The sequence below is a fragment of the Neoarius graeffei genome, chromosome 7, assembly GCF_027579695.1.
Source record: "Neoarius graeffei isolate fNeoGra1 chromosome 7, fNeoGra1.pri, whole genome shotgun sequence".
Lineage (NCBI taxonomy): Eukaryota > Metazoa > Chordata > Actinopteri > Siluriformes > Ariidae > Neoarius > Neoarius graeffei.
Genome location: NC_083575.1, coordinates 67,639,610 through 67,659,812, shown reverse-complemented (window position 1 = coordinate 67,659,812; position 20,203 = coordinate 67,639,610). Strand labels below are relative to the sequence as shown.

At 41.2% G+C, this 20,203-nt stretch overlaps 1 protein-coding gene across 3 annotated transcripts in view; it reads right to left on the bottom strand.

Moving 5' to 3' along the window:
• Positions 1-20,203, bottom strand: part of camk2g2 (calcium/calmodulin-dependent protein kinase (CaM kinase) II gamma 2) — a 149,761-nt gene that overhangs the window by 31,387 nt on the left and 98,171 nt on the right. For all 3 annotated transcript variants that reach the window (XM_060926283.1, XM_060926285.1, XM_060926284.1), the window contains exons 7-13: positions 19,877-19,979; positions 18,353-18,436; positions 18,172-18,266; positions 17,347-17,469; positions 9,372-9,455; positions 9,245-9,287; positions 465-505 (exon numbers count right to left, since the gene is read on the bottom strand). In XM_060926283.1, the coding sequence (XP_060782266.1) occupies positions 465-505; positions 9,245-9,287; positions 9,372-9,455; positions 17,347-17,469; positions 18,172-18,266; positions 18,353-18,436; positions 19,877-19,979 (573 nt within the window). The remainder of the gene's footprint in view (positions 1-464; positions 506-9,244; positions 9,288-9,371; positions 9,456-17,346; positions 17,470-18,171; positions 18,267-18,352; positions 18,437-19,876; positions 19,980-20,203) is intronic.

The window sequence follows — 20,203 nt, the reverse complement described above, 5'->3', positions numbered from 1 at the left end:
TGCATGCACTGAGACTAGTACAGGGAAGAACAGGCCTAACTTACATCAACACACTGCCACCTGATTCCATTTTTAAACTTTTAGACAGAAGGGATAGGAAGGAAGGAAGTGACGGGGTGAAAGAGAGGGTGAAAGAAAGAGTGAACGAGATGAGTGAAAGAGTGTGAAAGTGTGAAAGAGGAAGAGAGAAAAGAAAGCAAGGGTGAAAGAAAAACAAAACTGGCAGCATGCAATTTCTTCAACCACATAAGCTTGTTTGTAACCGGGTCTTAACAACAACAACAAAAAAGTTTTTTTTTTAAATGACAAATGAGCATAAAACTGGGATAGAAATTATGAAATGATTTAAGGGAGAAAATATATATATAGAAGTGTATGAGAAAAAGTGAGAGAAAGAGGGAACAAAAAAAGAATGAAAGAAAGGCAGTGTTTGAGGAGGGGGCGGGCGGGCAAGGAGGGCTTACCTTCACGCCATCAGACTTTTTGTTCAGTAAACTTTTGCATGCTAAAAAACAGACAAAAATACACTGTTTAAGATACATCTTTTAATGATGAGAGAAAATGCTGGCAAGGAAAAAAAAAAAAACAAGACACTGCAAGGTAAGTAGCACTAGCCCTTTTTACACAGATATTCTGTAATATTGGCGTGAAGAAGGCATCTCAATATGCCGGATTTAGCGATTTGCGCTGAAACAAATGAAGCTGGTAGGAAGCTGTTCCAGAACCTGAGATATGACGCGTCACAGCGGAGTGTCGGCGTCGAGGGTGACGTCTCTATGCATTGAAAATTATATGTATGCATGCGTGTGTGTATAAAAAACACACGTGTGTGTGTGTATGTAATATATATCATCATCGTCTGGCTGCGCTGCAGTCGACCACCAGTCTTCTCTACGATCGACGATCTGTCGCCAGGTCAGCAATGTCTTCCGGCCGCAAGTCGCCCTCAGAGTCTCCCAACAGAGACCTGATATAGCCCAGGAAGTTGAGCTGCTGGCGTCCTGGGCGCCTTTTGCCATGCGTTGGTACATACAGGGCATATGTCCAGCATGGTTCCCCCACAGGCATTCTGAGTACATGCCCCAGGAATCGGAGTTGATGCTGCCTTACTGTGGCAATTAGGGGTTGAGTGTTGGTCAACTTGTAAATCCAGGTGTTGCTCACATGGTCTAGGCGCTTTATGTTAAGCATAACCCTATAGCATGACGTGGCGAACGCGTTTAGCTTGTTTTCCATGTCCCCCGATATAACCCAAGACTCACAGCCATATAGAAATATTGTCACGCAGGTGGTGTTAAAAAGCTTGACTTTAGTGGATGTAGAGATTGATGGACTTCTCCAGATTTTCTCCAGCTTCCAAAAGGCAGTCCATGCAAGGGCTTTCCTCTTGGTCATGTCGTCACTGCTGGAGGCCATCATAGACCCCAGATATTTAAAGTTGGTAACATGTCTTATTGGCTGTCCGTATACCTCTAGCGGTGGTTGTCGGTTACAGTTAAATGTCATGTACTCAGTCTTGGGTACACTGATGATGATGATATATATATAAATAAATAATAGTGTGTATATATATATATATATATATATATATATATATATATATATATATATATATATATATATATATGTGTGTGTGTGTGTGTGTGTGTGTGTGTGTGTGTATATATATATATATATATATATATATATATATATATATATATATAAATAAACACACACACAATACAAATATAATGTATATATATATTGCGTGTATATATACACACACAGTACGTACATGTTTGTGTCCTTTAGCCAAGCTGGCTTTTTGGGGCCCCCCGCAAAAACAAACAAAAAAAAAACCCACATACAAATGCACTCACAAATGGGGAGCGCAAGAGAAAGTGAAGAGAAGTAGGAAGTAATTGGAGGCAGAAAGATGTACGGACATTATTCATTGTAGACATTTTAATTCACACTCTCTTGGAAAAAAGAACGTCAAGGTAAAAAACGTCGCACCCCTGTCCCACCATGCCGGTTGTCCCTTTTATACAGATGTCAATTCCAGCTCTGTTACTAACCATCATTCGGCATTCAGATGTTTTATACAGAATGCGAGACAGAATAAAGGCATAAGAATTCCGCCTTGAACAGGCTGTGTAAAAGGGGCTACTGTCTCCGGAAGAATAAACTGCCAGAGGAGATGGAACATGTCCGAGCCCATAATGCTGTGTCCTTCAGTTTGGAAGATATTACAGCTGCAACATCCCCAAGCTGCTGCAGAATTAAAAAGCTGCTCTTGATGTGGCGTCCTTGCTATAATCTATTACACACTATATTCTATACATTTGCATGCATATATTAAAATGTTCCTCTGAATAAAGAAAAAAAAGGAGAGAGAGAGAGACAATGTTCACAGACAGATGGATACAAACACACAAGCAACACTGAAATGTTGCTGAAGGAAATATGACAAATGAATAAAGAGACTCCTCACATACATATTACAAAAATACTACTGGGCTTCCATTTTTTGATGAATCCCAAAATTCTCTTACCTTCCAATTGGCAAAAGACAGAAAGAGAGGCAAGAAAAAAAAAAGTTGAGATTAGAAGCAATCAGCGGTACGTTTTGTGGAAAAGTCGGTAGAAAAAGTTTTGGGTTTTTTTTCATGCTTGGTCCATGCAGCGAGGTAGCTACTGCCTCGACATGCAGCTCTGGATAACAAGCAGATACGTTTACTGCCTCCAGTAGGTTGACATGTAGATCAACACACGGCCCTTGTTTAACATGCAATCATCAGGCAGATGTCTTACCAAAGGCTAATACTGAGGACTAACCAAGTGGAAGTTATACAGTAGTGTTTTAAAGTTTGTGAACTCTTTAGAATTTTCTAGATTTCTGCATAAATATGACCTAAAACATCAGATTTTCACACAAGTCCTAAAAGTAGATAAAGAGAACCCAGTTAAACAAATGAGACAAAAATATTATACTTGATCATTTATTTATCGAGGAAAATGATCCAATATTACATATCTGTGAGTGGCAAAAGTATGTGAATTAGCAGTTAATTTGAAGGTGAAATTAGAGTCCGGTGTTTTCAGTCAATGGGATGACAATCAGGTGTGAGTGGGCACCCTGTTTTATTTAAAGAACAGGGATCTATCAAAGTCTGATCTTCACAACATGTTTGTGGAAGTGTATCATGGCACGAACAAAGGAGATTTCTGAGGAGCTCAGAAAAAGCGTTGTTGATGCTCATCAGGCTGGAAAAGGTTACAAAACCATCTCTAAAGAGTTTGGACTCCACCAATCCACAGTCAGACAGATTGTGTACAAATGGAAGAAATTCAAGACCATTGTTACCCTCCCCAGGAGTGGTCGACCAACAAAGATCACTCCAAGAGCAAGGCGTGTAATAGTCGGCGAGGTCACAAAGGACCCCAGGGTAACTTCTAAGCAACTTAAGGCCTCTCTCACATTGGCTAATGTTAATGTTCATGAGTCCACCATCAGGAGAACACTGAACAACATTGGTGTGCATGGCAGGGTTGCAAGGAGAAAGCCACTGCTCTCCAAAAAGAACATTGCTGCTCGTCTGCAGTTTGCTAAAGATCACGTGGACAAGCCAGAAGGCTATTGGAAAAATGTTTTGTGGACAGATGAGACCAAAATAGAACTTTTTGGTTTAAATGAGAAGCGTTATGTTTGGAGAAAGGAAAAACGCTGCATTCCAGCATAAGAACCTTATCCCATCTGTGAAACATGGTGGTGGTAGTATCATGGTTTGGGCCTGTTTTGCTGCATCTGGGCCAGGACGGCTTGCCATCATTGATGGAACAATGAATTCTGAATTATACCAGCAAATTTTAAAGGAAAACGTCAGGACATCTGTTCATGAACTGAATCTCAAGAGAAGGTGGGTCATGCAGCAAGACAACGACCCTAAGCACACAAGTCGTTCTACTAAAGAATGGTTAAAGAAGAATAAAGTTAATGTTTTGGAATGGCCAAGTCAAAGTCCTGACCTTAACCCAATCGAAATGTTGTGGAAGGACCTGAAACGAGCAGTTCATGTGAGGAAACCCACCAACATCCCAGAGTTGAAGCTGTTCTGTACGGAGGAATGGGCTAAAATTCCTCCAAGCTGCTGTGCAGGACTGATCAACAGTTACCGCAAACGTTTAGTTGCAGTTATTGCTGCACAAGGGGGTCACACCAGATACTGAAAGCAAAGGTTCACATACTTTTGCCACTCACAGATATGTAATATTGGATCATTTTCCTCAATAAATAAATGACCAATATTTTTGTCTCATTTGTTTAACTGGGTTCTCTTTATCTACTTTTAGGACTTGTGTGAAAATCTGATGTTTTAGGTCACATTTATGCAGAAATCTAGAAAATTCTAAAGGGTTCACAAACTTTCAAGTACTCCTGTAGGTTAAGGTCAAATAACCTCTTCAGAGTGTCAAGTTAAAAAATAAGGCTAAGAACTTCGAGAAGAAACTTAAAAGTTATTTCTAAAAGAACTCTGTATCCCAGAGGTGTCAACATCTGTCCTGTGGTACATTTCTAATCTGGCAAATTTTATACGTTTTGAATTTAAAAAATTTTGTGAACCATAATTAGATCAAAAGAGCTAGTCTCTGTTATTCCACTAGGGGAAAATATGCTCAGTGCCATATCCCGAGTTACTAACATCACGTGCTCATGATTGACACTGTAACTATGACTTTTGCCATAAAGCTCATTTAAGGGATTTCACAGCAAAAAACGGTAGAATACTTGTGCAATTACAACTTATGATATTTGTAAATAACTTTGCAAACTACATTGATTTTCTCTCCATTTCAACAGTCTGAGTTTGGCTGGTTCAGTTCCACATTGTAACACGACAAAATGTAGAAAAGCTCATCTGTTTTATTGGTGATGCATGTTCAATCCTTTTGTGGGCTCAAAATGTCCATTTAAGACAAGGAGCTGATGTGGTGTTGGGCTACTAAACTGTGGTGGGTTTCCCAAAAGCATCTTAACACTAAGAGCATCTTAACAAGGAGAGACTGTTCATTGTGCTGCTAGTGCTACCATTTAACGATCTTTGTGCTACGATGCTTTTGGGAAGCTTGGCACTGATTTTTTTGGGGGGTCCAGCACACACTAGACTAAGTGTAATCTGGTCTGTTATCTTAAATGAACTTGACACCCCTATACATTCATAATTATACAAATAAATAAAAGCTAGCAATATCAAACTGACGTTTTGGTGTCACTGACAGAGTAAAATTAACAGTTTATTATACTACACTGTTTATTTTACTCCATCAGTGTAAATTTATGATATCGCTAGATGTATAACAAAATTTGCCTTAATTAAGGGGGGGGGGGGACACCCCCCACACACAAGGCCATGTTTTTACTACATTGCCACACCCCTTACAGTGTCCGGACATACAAGACAAGGAAAAATAAAATAAAATAAATCCCTCACACGCACGCCACTGAATTCTCTACACTTGATTCAGCTCAAACATACCCCCAAGCAGACCTTAGCCTCAAGGCAATGGACCAGCAGGCATGCCTCTTGGTTACTGATGCAGGAAATAGTCCACCATTATGCATCCCGTTTTCCATGCTCACATACACGCACACACTCCTGGACACATGCTGAACAGCAAAACATGTCTGCTCAACTTAAACATGAACTCACTGGCCCTCTCTGGTCAAACACTTAAATGAAAACGCATGCTGACACATGAACACACACTCACGCATACTCTCGTACACACACTATTTCAACATATAGCTTTGTATGTTTTCTGTACAAGCAACACTGCCAAGTATTTATTGTGCTAAAATCATGCTAATGGAAATTAAGTAGAGATTTACTAAGCTTCTCAACAGTGTAGTGCAGACAACACACCAGGTCAAGAGGTTTCAGGTTCGCGTACACATGCCTACTCTCTACCTTCAATCTCACAGCACAATGAATGAGGTTTCCTTTAAAAGACATTATGAGGAATGCAAAACTCATTTGGATGATGTCCCTTCTGGGGACAACCTGTCTGCAATAATACATCTTTAACAGGTTTATAAAAACAGCTTGTTTATAGATATTGCTGAGTGATTTGGATTTCACTTCAAACCTGCTCCAGCTTGTGTACAACCACAGTGAGTGTGTAGCTTTTAGCGATGTTCAGTCTATTCAGGAATTAATATACAAGTTTGGCAGGCTACCTTTCAATGATATTTCATGCTGTACTGGACAATAGTAGTAAGTCAAAGCCGACAGACTTGTGATATCTTGAAGACCTTTCACCACTCAGAGGGAATAAAAATGATCCATTAAATCTCATCTCATTATCTGTAGCCGCTTTATCCTTCTACAGGGTCGCAGGCAAGCTGGAGCCTATCCCAGCTGACTACAGGCGAAAGGCGGGGTACACCCTGGACAAGTCGCCAGGTCATCACAGGGCTGACACATAGACACACACAACCATTCACACTCACATTCACACCTACGCTCAATTTAGAGTCACCAGTTAACCTAACCTGCATGTCTTTGGACTGTGGGGGAAACCGGAGCACCCGGAGGAAACCCACGCGGACACGGGGAGAACATGCAAACTCCACACAGAAAGGCCCTCGCCGGCCCCGGGGCTCGAACCCAGGACCTTCTTGCTGTGAGGCGACAGCGCTAACCACTACACCACCGTGCCACCATCCATTAAATATAATGCAAAATATTCTAGACACATTCACTGGATATGAGCAATCGCGTGCTCGGATTGGCTACTCCACTACTAGGATATCAGCTCATATACCATGAGTAGAGAAAAACAAAATGGCGGAGCGTGTTGCTGAACCAACCGAGGACGAAATAAAAACTACTCGAAAACAAATCCATAAAAATTAAGTATTTAAAAGAAACAGAAATGGTTAAAAGAATATAGTCGCCCCCCCAAGTATTTCCTGTTCCACACTCCAGCAACAGTTGGTGGTGGTAATACACTTAAATTGATTTGCCAATCGCAAAAAAAAACAAAAAACCCCAGCAACAAAATATGGGATAAAAGTATTTGATGGTAAGAACTTTATTTTTCAAGAATTTTTACAGCATTTTTCACAAACTGCCACTGTCATTTCGCCAGTTTGTTTACATTCTAAGCGGAAACGATTTTGTCGGACATTTTGTACCAAGTTTTTATTCATCAAATTTGCAAAAAACAAAAATGCTCCGTTTCTCAAAACCCAGTGAAAGTGGATAGAATAAAACCGAGATTCCACTCAATCTTGTTGTACATGGCTTAGAGCCAACTTGGCACTACGCACCTCGTCGGCTATCAGCTCATGTACGACTCGATTTCGTGGAATGACTTAAGTATTGTCTAAAGTCGCGGTTCTATGATTTAAAACGTTTACTAGTCGACCAGTAACTCCGAAGTAGCCAACTTATCCCATGGTCGTTATTTCCATAATTAAAGCAAAAACTGATTCAGCTCAGCTAAAAGAATAGACTCTGGAACTGAGATTGTGTCGCATGGAAGCTCAAGTCCATTTACAGAGCCTTCCATATAGCTCAGTGACTGGCCTTCCTTGGATGGAGGATGCAGCAGGTCTACAGCAATGACATGACAATGAATACCCTCTTTTGCAGTGTTGGTCATGAGAGAAGTCACGATGTGAATGTGCAAGGATTTTATCGAAATTTTATTTAGCTTTAAGTGACAAAAATACCTGTGCGAGGAATTCCTTGGGGAGGAAGTGGAGGTGGGATTAAAGAACGCCTGTCATCTGCCCTTCATACAAAATAAAATTAAACTGATAATGATAAAAGTAAAATTTGAACAGAGACTCGATTTCAGGTGAACTGATGGCCCCCTCGGGTGAAAGGCAAAATGTCTTCAAGTGTTTCACAGAGTCCAGTCTCCTTGACTTTTCATATTCTCCAGACTATAAGCTACTTGGATTTCTGCCCTCTAGATGCTGCAGCATATACAGTATACACGTCTCCAAACATCCAATTTTTCAGAAACATGAAAAACCCAGAGGGAGGATCATACAAAATAAAAGTTTTTTTTTTTTTTTTTTAAATAAACGGGCTCATTAGTAGACAATTTTAAGTTGCTCAAAAGGTGGATTTTTCTTCTGATAGATTCCAATAAGTCACAGTTATCTCCAAAATCTCAAAATATTACGCTTAAAAATTAACATTGCACTTAGCTGCCACGTTACAACGGTCGTCTTTTTGTACGTGAAACCTTTACACAGAAAATCCAACGTTCAAGGCAACAGTGTTGGTGGATATAATGGTTGTTGAATCTGTGTCCAGTTTTGGCTGCTGCTGGCTGGTCACAATATTTGTCGGTTATGACCATCCTGAATGATTTTATAATGCAGCATCGGTATAACAAATCAGGACTGCTGCAGGTTCAGTCGAACATTATCATGCTAACATTAAAGTCATTTTGCTTGCTAATTAGCCTATCGTGCACATTACGACTGACGACGTCCTAAAGATTTGCACTGATGTAGTGTGACCTTTTCTTTTTCAACCTGCCATACCAAAACATTTTGGAAAAGCTGATATTTTGAAACAGAGATGGTTATGGTTGCTTTGGGATGATTAAAACGGTGAGGTTTTAGAGAAGGTAATTTAATAACTCCAGCCTTTACTCAGGAGCATCTTGCTGTCTAGAAAATACGGTCCTACTACTAGACATTTCACACTGAACCATCTGCTGAATGTGCCAATAAAACTGTGCCCATCATTAGCATCTTTGCCCATCTGTGTGTCTATCAGAGTGTGTGCAGTGAGAGTCAGTGTGTTCAGGGCAGACCATTCTCCCGCGTGCCAAACATGCGGGCCGAGGAACGACCGAGAGGCAGATAGTGCCCTCTCTACACATACCTTCCTGTGCCAGCGCAGCCGTGCTGGTGGTGGGGGCGGCGGGGCTCGTGTGCTGCCGGCCCACTATTGGACAAAGAAGCATTCCGTTGGGAGGAACTAATGTGAGGCAATGCCCCTTTACTCATGACAACCCCCCCCCCAAATCCCCTCAAGTAACACACATCAAGCATCTCATGGCAGTCAAGGTGAGTTTCAAAATAGTCCGATGGAGTCATAAAAGTACAGTGCCAAGACACAACAAACTGAAGCTCTTTTGTTCTAAGAAAGAAAATGGCTGTGTGCTGAAAAAAAACAAAACACTGGTAAACGTTTGGAATAATTCAATACGCTTAGTCTACAAGGTCACTCACCAGAAAAGTTTCTTGACACAAGCATGGTGGTCAGAATGGCCCCCTACAGAAATAACACAGAATTCGATTGGCTTATAGAATAAAACATATACACAGCCCTGATAAACTGGCTGAGTGAGTCACGCACCTTCAGTTTTCTTCTGGCATTGAATTTGCGCAGACACTCGACAGTCTCTTGGCGATGCATCATGGAAGCCACAGTGGAGCGTTGCTGCATGGGAAAGAGGAGTGGGAAAATTCAGTAAGCAGCAGCAAATCGCATCACCGGCTACCTTGCTCTGACTTAATAGGTAAATTAAAAAAAAAAAAAAAAAAAAAAATCAGGAAGTTCAGTGCCGAGGAGCTTCAATGAATTCTAACATTACATTCTGCCAGTCCCAATACGGCACATATTCAACAGCACACAACATGTTAAACAATTATTATACATACAGGACACTTTTCATGGAATAAAAACATGCATTCTATTCCCTTCTAGTGAGTTTCATTCATTCATCTGGTTTAGGGCCCGTTTACACGAGGACGCTGTCGGGTAAAAACGACTACATATTTTATCGGAAGTGCCTTTCGTCTACACGGGGACGGCGTTTCCGAGGCTGAAAAACGGAAAAAATTGAAAACGCCTTCCAGAGTGGATAAGTTAAAAACAGCCCCCGTTGCATATCCGTCTAAACTACCCAATACGCGAAACTCTGCTCGGATCTGCTCACGTCGGGTACGCGTTTACGTCATACGTGTCATATACTGTACATGCCAGCCCGGGAAGTAAGAAAGTAAGTAAAAATGTAAGAGCATGTCTGATTACATCGATCCAACGGACCTTCAAGCTGCTCTGGCAGCTTTAATAAACGTCCAGGAGTCCTTCGAACATCTATACCGAATCTGCACATATACCGTTAATGAACAGAGGTGGGTATAGTATGCTCTTACTTTTTTACTTACCATAGCCAGAGTAGTCAAAGTTTTCGCGGCGCAGATGTGCAGATCAGACAAGACGGAAGACGTTGCGCATGCGTGCAGACATAGCGGAGGTCTTTCACAGCACCACCTCGCCGCCTGGCATGCACATCCAATTGAATTCCACACATTTATGCGTCACCGTATAGACGCAGATTTCCTCCTTGAAAACGGTCGTGTCGACGCGGAAAAAAATGAGAACGAAAACGGACTTTTGCGTTTTTGTTTCAGACCGTCCCCGTGTAAAGTGGGCCTTAATAGCAAGCAATATTGCTAGCATATCGCTTATCCTGTGTATATTATGTCACTCTACCCAATGGAGAATGAGCGTTGAATACGGTTTACGATACTGCATGTTTGTCAAGACATGTCACACATTGGAGATGATGGGAATATTCAATGAGAAAGTTTTCTGTTGTACATGCGCAGAGGCATTTCTTTGTTTGCCGGGAAAGAGAAAGACGCATTGAAAGGCTACCAAAACTTCATTAGATATTCTTCATGCATATTTACAAGAGCAAAACATACCAACGAACATTGAAAAACAGGGAGAGTGCGTGTTGTTAACAATAACATTTTCGTGGTATATCAGATATATTCCATTCAGCTAGCATGATATTAAACTCATCTTCGACTGGTTCAATATCATGCTAGCTGCATGGAATATATATCTGATCTACCACTCCACTCCAAAATTATTTAAAGGAGAACTGAAGGCAAATTTTATCATCAAAATTCTGTCTCATTTTATAAAATATAGGAATGCATTTCTGACAACTATTGTGTCACTGCTATAGCAAGTTATGAGTGTTTGAAATACGCTATATAGTACATCAGTCCATATGTCAAAGCAATGGCCGTAAATGAGATTCGCTGAGACCTGTACGAGGCATCGTAGGACCGAAGTAAAACATACAGCGGAAATCAAAATGACCAACATCTGCCAACGTTGTCAAAAGACGCACGCTCCCTCCTTTGAATGCTGATGTAATCAAGCTGGAAGTTTTCCCCGTGTCCGAAATCGCTCCCTACTCACTACATAGGGCACTAGATAGTGTGGACGCCATTTTGTAGTGCTGTCCGAAACCTTAGTGAGGATTATGTGAGAAATACGTTCAGTATAATATGCATTTATCACAAAAATGCATGCATGTATTTATTATTCTGAAAACCCACCAGCCGCCTGATCTGGCACGTTTTAACTGTATGACAGTTATGATGTAAATACCAGCGCGACGGGCTAGTATCCTGTTGTCTTTCCAACTCTTCTCTACTCCATGTTGGTTGGAAGTCATGTGGAATAATCTCCATCACTGATGAAGCTGGCAAATCTCTAAATTAACCTAAATTGGAATGATATGGCGATCTGGCCGCTGTGTAAACAGTTTTCAAAATAGAGGCGCCGACACTTCACGTTTGAAGTCTCGCACAAGTCTCGTGAAGATCACGTGGATAAGCGACGCCTGCCGTGGACCATACGAACTACATTCGACATGGCTAAACACCGAAAAGGCCGATAAATGTAATATAATACGCCAATATGAGTCACGATATAAGGTTACCAGAATCGAAAACATAATTGAATAACACGTTAAGAAATAGAGCAAGTTTAAAAATGACTTCAGTTCTTCTTTAAATGCAACTGTGCCAGAATATAATCTTGCCATTCAGGGTTCTCTTCGAACTTCCAGAATTATTAGGCAATCATTGTTGATTTACTGAGTAAGACTTGAGGACTAAGTTAACTTGGAGTACAGAAAGCTCAGATGGAGGTGTATGGTTTAAGAGGAAAAAGGGGGGGGGGGGGGGGGGGGGAGATAGAACTCGACGCCAACGGCGTCGATGGGGATGCCTCCACCTGGTAGACTACACGCCTTAAGTTGTGATTTGGGGATGGACATTTGACCTCACAGTAATCTTGACCTGTGACCTTTTAACCTCAAAATCTAATCAGTTCATGTTTGTCCCCAAATGCAGAAATGGTGAAAGCTTGGTCAAATTCCTTTCGTTTGCCTTGGAGATATTGTGTTCACAAGGTTTTCGGACAGACATTTGACCTCACAGTGACCTTGACCTTAGACCTTTTGATGTCAAAATCTAATCATTTCATCTTTGTCCCAAAGTGCACAAATGGTGAAAGTTTGGTGAAATTCCTTTCATTAGTCTTTGAGATATTGTGTTCACAAAGTTTGGGGATGGACATTTGACCTCACAGTAATCTTGACCTGTGACCTTTTAACCTCAAAATCTAATCAGTTCATGTTTGTCCCAAAGCGCACAAATGGTGAAAGTTTGGTGAAATTTCTTTCATTAGCCTTTGAGATATCGTGTTCACAAGGTTTCGGGACGCATGCACAACCCGAAAACATAATGCCTCCTGCACCTTAAGGTGGCGGAGGCATAAAAACAACCTAATACTCTGAGCAAATACATTCTTATATCCAATCAAAAACGTAACAGAACTCACCTAACTGTAGTAAGTCGGATAAACAGTTACACGCAACAGTTTGGAGAAGCTACTAATAGCTGAAACCGTAAATACATTAAAGAATAAAAAGGAGAGAAAGAGCTTATTTATCAGTTTGTCACTGTTGAGTTACTGCTTTAGTTTCAGCCATCAGGAGCTCTTTCACACTTCTAGCTTAACTTTCACAGCAGAGGCCCGAGTTTGCAGAGCGCACACTGCCACAGTAAAACTCCTTAAAAGGTTTTAAAATGCTTAAAAGCAACTGAGGGTTAAAAGAACAAGGTTACTGCAAACCTCCAACTTAGGACTAGAGTTTCTGAAGCTCAGAAATCTGAAATAAAACTTGAACAAAAAAAAACACACACAAAAAAAGTTAAAAACAAAATAAGTGTGTTTCTGTAGTTTATGTAAAATTACTGACCGAACAGACAGACAAGGCATTACTGATGGTCTCGGGTTCAATCAGAATGGTTTCTCCATTGATTAAGTATTTAAGACCTATTTACAGTGGTATGCAAAAGTTTGGGCACCCTTGCTTAAAATGTCTTGGTGCGAATAGTTAAGTGAGCAGAAGATGAACTGATCACCAAAAGGCATAAAAAGGTAAAGATGACACATTTCTTTAATATTTTTGGCAAGATTACATTTTTATTTCCATCAGGTACAAAATGCCAAAAAATGAAAAGGGCCTGAAGCAAAAGTTTGGGCATCCGACATGGTCAGGGCTTAGTAGCACTCCCTTTGGCATGCATCACAGCTTGTAAACACTTTTTGTAACCAGCCAAGAGTCTTTCAATTCTTAATTGGGCGATTTTCGCCCATTCGTCCTTGCAAAAGGCTTCCAATTCTGCAAGCTTCTCAGGCCGTCTTACATACGGTGCTCTTTTGAGATCTAGCCACAGATTTTCAATGATGTTTAGGTTAGGGGACTGTGAGGCCATGGCAAAACCTTCAGCATGCACTAAACATACCTCTGGACATTATGGCCAAAAAGTTCTAGTTTGACTTCATTAGTCCACAGGACGCATTTCCAAAATGCATCAGGCTTGTTTAGATGTTCATTTGCAAACTTCAGATGCTGAATTCTGTGGCTAGGATGCAGGAAAGATTTTCTTCTGCTGACTCTACCGTGAAGGTAATTTGTTTCGGCGTCCCTGCACAGTAGACCAGTGCAACACCACTCCAGAGTCTGCTAAATCTTCCTGAAGGTCTTTTGCAGTCAAAGGGCAGTTTTTATTTGCCTTTCTAGCAATCCAATGAGCAGCTCTTTCACAAAGTTTTCTTGGTCTTCAGATTTCACTGTTCCTGTTAACTGCTATTTCTTACAAAACATTATGACCCGACGGGGCGGCACGGTGGTGTAGTAGTTAGTCCTGTTGCCTTACAGCATGAAGGTCCTGGGTTCAAGCCCAGTGGCTGGCGAGGGCCTTTCTGTGTGGAGTTTGCATGTTCTCCCCGTGTCCGCGTGGGTTTCCTCCGGGTGCTCCGGTTTCCCCCACAGTCCAAAGACATGCAGGTTAGGCTAACTGGTGACTCTAAATTGACCGTAGGTGTGAATGTGCACGTGAATGGTTGTTCGTCTCTCTGTATTAGCCCTGCGATGACCTGGCGACTTGTCCAGAGCGTACCCTGTCTCTCGCCCACAGTCAGCTGGGATAGGCTCCAGCTTGCCTGCGACCCTGTACAGGATAAGCGGCTACAGATAATGGATGGATTACGACTTGAGGAAACGGCTGCCTGAAAACGCTTTGCTATCTTTTCTTGTAGTCTTCTCCTGCTTTGTGAGCATCAATCATTTCATTTTTCAGAATGCTAGGGAGTTGCTTCGAGGAGTCCATGGCAATTGATTTTAGGGACAAGTTTGAGGAGTCAGAATTTATACAGCTTTGAAATCTGCATCACAATGAATATGAACAAGCCATAGCTCAATAAGCTAATTAAAAAGTCTGGGACCTTGGTAAAAGTTACCAGAGAACTTAAATGTACTGGGGTGCCCAAACTTTTGCATGGTGTTCCTTTCCTCCCCCCACTCTACAGTCGTACAAAACAAAAATGCACAAATCTTGCATAAAATGCTGAAAAGAAATGCGTCATCTTTAACTTTATGCCTTTTGGTTACCAGTTCATCATCATCTCTCTTACTATTCACAGTAAGAGACATTTTAAGCAAGGGTGCCCAAACTTTTGCATGCCATTGTAAATATATGGCAGTTCTCACAATTAAAGGAATACACTATCAAAGACAGCACAGAACAGGCTCAGTCCAGATGAGGATAAATGACAAGTTTAGCCCTCCACTCTGGAGGAAGGAGTGCTGTGTCTGAACAGAACTCATTCCCTACCGATCATGCCGTGAGAGCACTGTGGGGTGCAGCCGCTTTGTAGTGTTCTGTCTAAACTCTCAATGGCAAGATTATATTCTCTGTACAGTACGCCATGTTAAAACTCCTACCACAGAGTAAATCCAGTGTACGACTGATGCATACTCGATTCCTCAAAGCGTACCGAGCTATTTCAGGAAACGGGTAGAAAGTTACTTTTAACCCTTCTGTATTTTAATACCCCTCTCTCTCGTATATAAAAAATTTGTTTAAATAAGCAAGTAATGAAGACGTGTTTCTGGAGCGCTCACTAATAAATGTCTGTATTCAGTCTGTCGTCACCTTCACTGCTGCTCCCATACAGCAGTCTAATATATATATATATATATATATATATATATATATATATATATATATATATATATATATATATCATAATATAGCGAATAAAGGAACAATTTCAGACGCAGCAGGACTGCGTTTCCAACACCTGGGATTGAACAGAGAACCAATCATTACTGGCTCTTCTCAGTGCACAGGATCAAATCCTGTGGAATTCATGGTGGCTGGGAGATGATGAGTAGCCTGCTGACTTGGTAAAGTTTATTTCTGCCAGAATGCACTCTTCTCAGTGTTGCCGTTAATACAAGCTACAGCTGAAACAGCAGTTCCTATTTTGGAACCTTCTCAGCACTTTAATTCAATCTAGCAGTTCATTTCAGCCTATGATACTCCACCCATGGGATACAAAGGGCCTGATATGGTTTTGTGTACTTTTCTGGACACATCCTTCAAATTGAAGGATGCTATCTGATTGGCGCGCCGCACTTCTGCGTGCTGGTTTCAAACAAAACATACTTCTGAACAGTGATGCAATGAGCTGTTTGGAGCAAGGTACAGTTACTTGACTCGAACATTCACAGAATCCTGTCTTGAAAATTATTTGACCGTTTTGGTGTGAAGCACCAACACTTGGTGCTGAGAAAGCATGTTACTCCCAACAGGAAACGGTCTGTGGTTGCTCATCTGCCATGTCAGTCAAATTGCCTCTCCCTGTGAAAGCAGGCAGTTCTCGGTCACATTTCTTAACTTTTAGCAAAGCGAAGCTAAAAGTCTGGCTTGTGAGACCACAAATAGAACAGAAATACAGGCCCTATTTAGGCTAAAATAATTAATTATTCCATGAAATCGAGTCGTACAGAAGCCGATAGCCAATGAGGTGCGTCGCACCAAGTTGGCTATAACCCATGTACAAGATTGAGTGGAATAACTTGTTATATTCACATTCACTGGATTATGAGAAACGGAGCATTTTTATTTTTTTGCAAATTCAATAAATAAGAACTTTATACAAAACATCCAACAAAATAATTTCTGCTTAAACTGGCAAAATGACAGTAGCAATTTGGAAAAATGCTATAATAATAGTTCTTGGGGGGCGGGGGGGGGGGAAGACACGTTCTTACCATCAAATACTTTTATTCCATATTTTGTTGCTTTTTGTATTTTTTGGGGTTTTGTTTTTGAGTAGAGATTATTTCGTCCTCAGTTGGTTCAGCAACACATGCCACCATTTTGTTTTTCTCTACTCAAGGTATATGAGCTGATATCCTAGTAGTAGAGTAGCCAATCAGAGCACACGATTGCTCATATCCAATGAATGTGGATAGAATAATATTCTTTATGTACAATATTGAGAGAGAGAACACATCTCAGAGCTGAAATGGTGGCCAACGACCAACAACGTGCTACATCAGAAACATGTTTCTAAAAGTATAAGGACTATGGCTAGACAGAGTCAACCCACCCCTGAGAATTCATATCCTCATTTGTCCCCCTTATTCTTAACCAACTATTTAACTAACTCACCATACATTATATTAGCCAAATAAATTAGATTAATTAGGTTTCTGGGCAAACAAAATGTGTGACTAGGCAGCACATTTCTCGTTTGCCAGGTGGGCGAGCAAATTAATTTACGATTTGCTCATCCCTGCTTCTGAACATCAAAATTTGACTATTTTTTGACTGAAATTTGAAAAGCTGTGGCCTTGAGTCATGATGATGGCTATGTATTTTTCCATGGAGGCCCATACTGTGCATATTGTTTGCAGGTGATTATCTGACCATTTTCAGTCCAGTAATTTTACACGGCCATTACATTTTACATAATTTTACAAGTGAAATGCTTCGATTATTTAAAAAAACCCACTCATTTTAAACTTGGTGGGGGATCTGGAATTGATTTTGGCCTACTCTAGATTGCACTACTGTTAAGGAAAAAGTTGTATTGTGCCATCTCCATCTTTCATGTCATCAACAGAAATGATCTAAAAATTGAGAACTGAGGCACTTACGCAGACCCATGGGTGCTTCAGGGCCTGGTCAGCAGTTATCCTCTTAGCCGGGTTGATGGTCAGCATCTGGTTGATGAGGTTTTTGGCCTCTGGAGTAACAGTGTCCCACTCTGGAGAGGGGAACTGAGACAAAAAGATGGTACAGATCAAAAGACAGGTTTGAGAATAAACATACTATATTTAGTGAAAAACTATGCCACAAACAGATGTACTGTGAAGACATTTAGTGTACACAAAGAACTGCAATGAGAATAAAAAAAGATCAATTAATAAAAAAATAAATAAAAGACTGATCAACTCTAGCTCATAAATCTACAGAATTATCTACGTTTATTTTAAATTTTAGATATTACATTTTAAACATGTTTAAAAATCAATACTGTGTTAGAATAGTTATGAAGTCAGAAGCTGATTTTCAGCTCCAAAACATAGCTATTCTAGTGTAACTTACTGAATGCTAAGTGCATTTAAGGAGCGGTGGACAAGGGCTTTTGTGATTGATTAGAAAGTGACTCAACTCTCCATCTCAGCCAATTCAGAATTAATAGGCGCATAAAGTCTGGGTTTGTCATTCTTGGTCGATATGGCTGGCCATGGGTGTGACATTCTGTGTGTCACAGGCTTGACTGATTAGACTGCTTGCCAATTCAACTAGACTAATCGCCAAAAAGCAACACTGCATCAAATCCCTTTATCTGGCATGAACTGATCCGGAATTGAATCTAAAGATGACATAATGGTCTCTAACACAGTTGGGGAAGATATACATTTAATTCGATAAATGGCAGGAAAGTTTAAAAAAAAAATTCAGATCTGATTACTCACATCATAAGCTCCTGCTTTGATCTGCTGGTAGAGTTTGTGTTGGTCCTCATCCCAGAATGGGGGGTAGCCCACCAGCAAGATGTACAAGATCACACCTACACATACACACTGTGTTAAAGCCAGCACAATCAAGCCTTAATGCAGGCCACAGAAAAAAGCAACAGCAACATCGAGGACGCACCACATGCCCAAATGTCAACAGGCTTGCCATACGGGTCCTTCCTCAGAACCTCAGGGGAGAGATAGCCAGGAGTGCCGGCAAAACCTGCACAGAGCGACCAGAAGCTCAGAGAAACCCAAACAATCATTGGAAAAAACAAAAGAAACATCCTTCATTAAACTTACACTGCTTACTATTCATCTACCAATTAAATTCCTATACTTCTTTTCATTAAATGCCTATTTAATTTTAAGTCACTCTATCATCTATTTGTTTGCACTGGTAGCTGCTGCTGTTTAAATGTTGCACCATGTCCTGGAGAAACTATATTTCAGCCCTCACTCAACACATCTGTGATGAGAAGGAACGGGAACAAATTTGAACAAACTCATTGCATTAGTGACCAAGCATGGCTCACCCCCAGCCAACATCCTCCTAAAGCCCTACTTAACAGCAGCACTGGATCCTCCCCAGTCTCATGCAGGGTAAAAAGAGATGTGTGCATAATTAAAGACTGGAACAAAGGAACAAAAAAACAAGGTAGAAAATGAGTAGGTTGGGTAATTTCAGGTCTATTAAGATTGATTTTACTTCACACTATAGCAGGATTTTTTTGTATACAACAAAAAGGTGTGTGTATGAGAAGAGTGATTTTTTTTTTTTTTTTTTTAAGGGGGAGGCCTTTGTCACATGTACATTAGAACACAGTGAAGTTCTTTCTCTGCATTTAACCCATCTAGGGATGTGACCACACACATACCTAGAGCAGTGGGCAGCTATGCTGCAACACCTGGGGAGCAGGTTATTATTATTATAATAATAATAATTCAATTTATATAGCACCTTTCTCAAAACCCAAGGTCGCTTTACAATAATAGGCCGGGGGGGGGCGTCCACCAAATAGGAGGTCAGGATATCATTCCAGTGGTGTAGCAGCCACAGTCCCACCAAAAGGCGCACGAAAACAAGTCCCACATCTCCAGCACAGCCGCTGTGACGCCGCCAGCAACATCGCTCGAACACCAAGCCATGGATCCACAAAGCGAGCACAGAAGCACCGCCATGCAGAGCGCTGGTGTGTCCCAAACCGCCTGCACAGCTGCCGCGACGCCACTGAGCAACATCGCTCGGAACATCACGCCAAGCATTAAAGCACAGAGCGCTGGACAACCCCGATGTTAAAATGAGCAACAAGCTCACTGCAGTCCATAGCTGGGAGCACAGGCATCACCCACAGCGAACCAAGGCCTGGAGGGAACCGACGCCCAAAACTGGGTCCGGAGCTACACCACAACCGGCGGACAAAAACACTTAAACATCAAACACAGAAAAAAGAAAAAAAATTTAAATAAAAAAGGAGAGAAAATAAAAAAGCTCCAGTTGGGGGTTAAATGCCTTGTTCAAGGGCACTTCAGCCATTCCTGCTGGTCCAGGGAATTGAACCAGCAACCTTTTGGTCCTACAGTGACTTTGCATGGACTAAGTAGTTCTCAACTCCAGTTCGGGATACAATGCTACAACAGATGAGAATGATGCAAGTCTTACCAAACCAGGCCTGTTGGTCCCCCTGCACCTCAATGGCCAGCCCAAAGTCAGCCAGCTTCACCGCTGCCCCCTTCATCTTACTGGCCAACAGCAAGTTCTCTGGCTAAGAGACAGAAAGAGCACGCTTGTATTTAGACGCATTTTTCACTGAGGCTCTGAAATCTTTTGATGAACTAAAAGTTCAAACTTGAACAAAAACTACATTGTTCCGAATTTATTTCCTCCACACTGTAAACTAATAGATGTGACCTGGGTGCGATTTGCTGGGGGGGGGGGGGGGAGATCATCCCCCCCCTCTGGTTTTTATCTCTGCTGAAAAAAAATCCT